At 32.7% G+C, this 6,264-nt stretch overlaps 1 protein-coding gene across 1 annotated transcript; it reads left to right on the plus strand.

Moving 5' to 3' along the window:
• Positions 1-1,587: 1,587 nt before the first annotated feature.
• Positions 1,588-5,670, plus strand: LOC109594791 (calphotin). The gene is made up of 4 exons (XM_049970088.1): positions 1,588-1,618; positions 1,681-2,005; positions 2,059-2,501; positions 4,889-5,670. Exons 1-4 carry the CDS (start codon positions 1,607-1,609, stop codon positions 5,600-5,602), a joined length of 1,494 nt encoding a protein of 497 aa, XP_049826045.1. The 5' UTR covers positions 1,588-1,606; the 3' UTR covers positions 5,603-5,670.
• The last annotated feature ends 594 nt before the right edge of the window (positions 5,671-6,264 follow it).

Raw genomic sequence — 6,264 nt, forward strand, 5'->3', positions numbered from 1 at the left:
TGCCTATAAAGCAACATGAAAACGATCCAAGACACACCTCAAAATTAATTAAGAACAGGTTGATAAGGATAATAAGGTTGAAGTAATGAAGTGACCGGAACAAAGTCCCGACCTTAACCCTATTGAGAATTTGTGGTATATTTTTGAACGCAAAATCAGGGGTAGAGAGATGTTAACCAGTTACAAAATCGAAAGGATACCACACGATATATTAATATGATATGACAATAAAATAAATTTATTTTTGTTAAAAAATAGTAATAAAATATTGCAGGTATTTTGTCCAGCTATATATTTTTAAAATAATATTGAAGTAAAAATAATAAAATAGTACGATGGTTTCCCACATACCTAGGTGTCCTACTAAAATTATTAACAATTTCAATATTCAATAAGGGGGAATAAATTTTTCAAAAATTCCAAATATTATGTCTAATACTGTACGCAAGGGACGTTAAAAATCATGCACTAGTTACTATTGATAAGAACTTCGTTTTTGTTGAAGACAGTGCTCATCCGCATTACTCAAATGGCTCAAAACACAACTTCCACCGAAGTCATCTGACCTAAATCCTGTCCAGCACGGGATATCCTGAAATGGCGACTTTCGAATCATCGACCCCGCCATAATACTCTACAAGAGCATCAAAAATTAATAATAGTAAAACTATGAAAAATGTTATACTGAAAATAATCACTATTATTAAAGAATTTTTTATAAAATATAATGAAGAATTTTATTTATTTAATCACAAAATTGAAGTTTGTGGTATTAAATGTCCTAATGTAGGTTAAGTTTATCTATGGATTAAAGAAAGAAATCGTAAGTGTTCACATACGACAGACACCTCGTCCATAAAATTGAATGAATATTGAGACAAGGATTATTTAACATATTTACCTTGAAGTGAAGAATTTCGTATTAACTATAACGGAAATTACAAGAAATAGTTGAAATAATTTGTTTTAATACAGCTACATAATAAGTTATATATAAATAATATTATACAAAAGTTAAAAAGGTTAAACACTAACCAAAAAAAAAAAAAAATAATTCTCGTTTGGAGATTCACAAAAATTCTCTATTAACCGTGGAGCAGTATTATTGTTATTATTATTATACAATTAAAATGGTTATATCAATTTGAATAATTCTACACATTTAAATTGAATTGTAAATTGACTGTATAATTAAATTAGATAATTTTAACCATAAATATGAATGAATATAATAAAAGAGACATTGAACCTATACAACATTTATAAATAGCTACTACAATTACAAAAAATAATCAATACAAATATCCTTAAAGTTTATCCTTGTTCTTGTACAGGTTACTGAATAATCTAGAAGCATAACGTTATGTCATTGAAAAAATTGATCAATATATTGACCTTCAATGTTAGTAATTAATGATTGCCTATTTCTTGAGGCGTCAAACATAGTAGAAATTGGCTCATTGACGGTGTCAATGAAAGTGTACCCGAGACAATTTTGTGTCCTGCAGTGTACCACACCTCCATTTTATCACTTTACCATGTTAATATATATACCGCACTCAACCCCAGTGAAATCATATCACACTTGAAAACAGTCTGATACAACATGGCATTCAAAGTAAGTTTTTTCATTTTTTATGTACTTGAATTTCACAGCACACAACAATTTTGTTTTTACAGTTTGTAGTATTCGCTGCTTTCGTGGCTGCAGCCCAAGCCGGAGTTATTGGCCATGCTTCCAGCCCATTGGCCTACTCAACCCCCGTAGCCAAATACTCCGACGCTACCGCCGTCTCGTACTCCTCTCTCTCTTCTCCATCAGCATCACCAGCCCTTTCTTACGCCGCCCCAGTTGCTAAAGTTGCCTACGCCGCTCCAGTCGCCAAAGTTGCTGCCCCAGCTCTCTCCTATGCCGCTCCAGTTGCCAAAGTTGCCTACTCAGCCCCAGTAGCTAAGCTCGCTTATTCCGCACCAATTGCCAAAGCCGTATACGCCGAACCAGAAGGTAAGTGAAAAACGATAACCCACCAACCAACCAATATTAATAATCATTTGTAGCTCCAGCCCAATACGACTTTGGCTACTCCGTCAACGACCCCCAAACCGGAGACGTCAAGGAACAGCACGAATCCCGCAACGGTGATGCTGTCCACGGCAGTTACTCCCTTATTGAAGCCGACGGAACAAAACGCATCGTGGAATACACTGTAGATGCCCACAGTGGATTTAATGCCGTTGTTCACAGAGAACCAGCCGCCGTTGCCGTCAAAGCCGTAGCCCCAGTCGTGGCCAAAGTGGCTGCCCCAGTCGTGGCTAAAGTAGCCACCCCAGTCGCTTATTCCGCTCCAGTAGCTCACTCCTATGCTGCTCCAGCCGTGGCCGCCTACTCCGCTCCAGTTGTAGCCAAATACTCTGCTGCCCCAGCCGTCGCCACTTCATACTCCAGCATCGCTGCTCCAGTGGCCGTAGCTAAAGTAGCCGCCCCATCCTACTATCACCACTAAATTGTTATTTATAGTGCTATTTATTTATTTATTTATTAAAAATATTGCAATTCAAATAATGGCGTTTTATTTTGTACATATAGTTGGAAAAAATATGAACATCAATCAGTGTTACAGGTGTTCAGTTAGGTGTACTTATTATTAAAATATCAAGCTAGATGATTCAATTATCAGTAAATGTTTGTGTCCTCACAAGTATTCAACTTCTAAGATACACTCAAAAAGTTGAGAAGTTCTTTATTAGTCATAAAAATTTTACTTGTTATTAAAAATGTATATAAATCAAGGTACTACAATACTAAAATATTTTTTAATATCCTATAAATTATATGTAAATTATAAAATATATAAATATGAAGTTTTGAGAATACTAATAAAAAGGTTTTAGAAATGTCAAATAATAAGATTGTTAAGAAAATGTTGTAAAATTGTAATTAATGATGATAACGAACATATCTCAACTGTATTTGTTTTATTGAATTAGCAAGCAAAATTGTTTGGAAATATATTGTCCTTCTCTTTTATAATCTAGAAAGCTCCAATCTATTTCAAAGCTACAAACATCTAATGCAAATTTAGTTGACTTTATATTAATCTTATCAACCCCGCCATAATTCTCTTCAATATTCCAATTGAGTAATCTTAGGACATACAATGAACTAAATTTTATGTATGTAAATTTGATAAAAAAACTTATGAACATGAGCTTATTTGTAAAAGTCATCAGAAATGAATAATAGTAAAATTATGAAAAATCTTATATTGTTGAAAATAATCATTCTAATTCGGAATTTTTTATAAAATATAATTAAGTATTTTATTTATTTAATTAATCATAAAAATGGAGATTGTGGTATTAAATGTCCTAATGTAGGTTAAGTTTATCTATGTGGAATAAAGAAAGTAATCGTTAGTGTTCACATACGACAGACACCTCGTCCACAAAATTGAATGAATATTGAGACAAGGATTATTTAACAGATTTACCTTGAAGTGATAAATTTCGTATTAAGTATAAAGGAAATTATAAGAAATAGTTGAAATAATTTCTTTTAATACAGCTACATAATAAGTTAAATATAAATAATTAGACTCCCTGACGGATATTAACATAATATTATATAAAAGTATATACACACTAACCTAAAAAAAATAAATGTCCTTTGAAGATTCCCAAAAACTATTAACCGTGGAACAGTATTATTTTTATTATTATACAATTAAAATGGTTATCCCAATTTGAGTAATTCTACACGTTTAAATTGAATTGTAAATTGACTGTTTTATAAATTATAAAATATATAAATATGAAGTTTTGAGAATAGAAACAAACTAATAAAAATTTAAAGGTTTTCGAAATGTCAAATATTAAGATTGTTAAGAAAAAGTTGTAAAGTTGTAATTAATGATTTTGACGAACATATCCTAATAATATTTATTTTATTGAATTAGCAATGTCAAGCAAAATTGTTTGGTATATTGTCCTTCTCTTTTGTTATCTAGAAAGCTCCAATCTATTTCAAAGCTATAAACATCTAATGGAAATTCAGTTGAGTTTATATTAACCTGATTCTAAAAATGTAAAATTTCTAAGCTTAGATCTACTAACTTTCAAAGGTAAATTAATATTTACAGTTAGATAAAAACCTATTGCTAAACATAAATATATTAAAGATAATCAAATTGCTTTGTCAATTAGCCATTAATTATAAAAAAAAATATTTTGATTAATAGAGCCCATTAAAGATGTTTCAGAGTATTTTTTATTGGTGATGGAGGAACCGGAAATTCTGCACTGATAAAACGTCACTTCACAGGAGAAGTCTGAACTATAATATTACAATTTTACCAATACTATTCAACAAAAGGCGCTATTATGTAGTCACAGCACGACATTAAGAGAGTTTACGGAGATATTGCTATCATCATTTGTGCTAACAAAATTGATTAACTTAGACGTATTAAATATTACCATTTTCATACCGTTTATGAGACATATATAATATACATATAGAGCCTATAAGATAAACAAGTTATTCAAAGTTTAGTTTTTAATTGTTAATTTTTTAATTATGAATTTAAAACTAATCCAATTCGGCTTTTAATGCTTATAACTTGATCGTTTATAGAAATTTGGTAAGTATGATAATTAATTAAAAATCTTAACTCAATCCACAATAAATTTTAAGAGAGGGAGAAGCCAAATGAAATTGAAAGTCAATGACGCCTGTCTCCATGCTAAATTCTCGCTATATAAATACCACAGACATCGATGTAAAGTATACACTTCTTAATCAAGTGAATCAACAACCATGGCATTCAAAGTAAGTGGTGCTGCATTACGTTTAACGAGTTCGTTACTAAATTTAATTTATTTTTTTTAGTTCGTAGTATTCGCCGCTTTCGTCGCCGTTGCCCGCGCTGGCCTTATTGGTCAAGCCGCTTACTCCGCTGCTCCAGCTGTATCTTACTCCTCAATCTCCGCTCCAGTGGCTCATGCTCCTCTTTCCTATGCTGCACCAGTGGCTCACACCTATGCTGCTCCAGCTGTAGCCGCCTACGCCGCCCCTGTTGCCAAAGTAGCTTACGCCGCTCCAGCCAAGACGATCATTGCCGAACCTGAAGCCCCAGCCAACTACGACTTCGGATACTCCGTCAACGACCCACACACCGGAGACAGCAAGACCCAACAAGAATCTCGTCACGGAGACGCTGTACATGGAAGCTACTCCCTCATCGATGCCGACGGCACCAAGCGTACCGTAGAATACACCGCTGATGCCCACAACGGTTTCAACGCCGTAGTACACAAGGAACCTGCCGCCGTTGCCGTCAAAGCCGTAGCTCCAGTCGTAGCTAAAGTAGCTGCCCCAGTTGCCTACGCTGCTCCAGTAGCTCACTCCTATGCTGCTCCAGCCTACGCCGCCTACTCCGCTCCAGTAGTAGCCAAATACTCTGCTGCCCCAGCCGTCGCCACCTCTTACTCCAGCATTGCTGCCCCAGTAGCCGTAGCTAAAGTAGCTGCCCCAGCTCTTTCCTACGCTGCTGCCCCAGCTTTGTCTTATGCTGCTCCAGCTCACTCTTATTACCACCACTAAATTACTTAACTTATAATGCGAATGCCATGTAAATATTTATTGTAAATAAAAGTTAAATGATAAATTTATTTTTTCTTATTTGATTAATAATCTAGCGGTTTTTAATTACAAATTTTAAAGTGAAGCAACTAAAAATTTACTAAATAAATTTGGACATAATTAACATTATCATTTTAATATAAATGTAATAAAATTTATATTTAAATAATGTCTATATAAACACTTTAAATCAATTAATTTTAAATTCAACAATTTTGTTGAATTAAATTTTTGTTTTCAATATTTTTATAAATTATTTTTGTATAATTTATAAAGCTTAATTGTTTAAAATCTTATAGGTATACAGATTTTTAAAGATTCATTTCATTCTATGTTCCGTAAAATTATGGATTTATATGTATAAAAGTGGTTTTAAATATATACATAAAAATTATTTCAGTAAAATCTAAAGCCACGGAATTAGATACATGCGACATATAATATACATAAGTTTATACATTGTGTCCTTTGAAAGATTTAGATCGTTTGAAGGAAAAACTATTAAAATTTTTAGTTCATATAATACTATCCTCACTTTACAAATGTACGAATAAAAACATCAAAAAATGCATTTATTCAAGCATCCATATACTATATTTATTGTAAGATTACATCGTTTTTAA

The sequence above is a fragment of the Aethina tumida genome, chromosome 1, assembly GCF_024364675.1.
Source record: "Aethina tumida isolate Nest 87 chromosome 1, icAetTumi1.1, whole genome shotgun sequence".
In the NCBI taxonomy this organism is placed as follows: Eukaryota; Metazoa; Arthropoda; class Insecta; order Coleoptera; family Nitidulidae; genus Aethina; species Aethina tumida.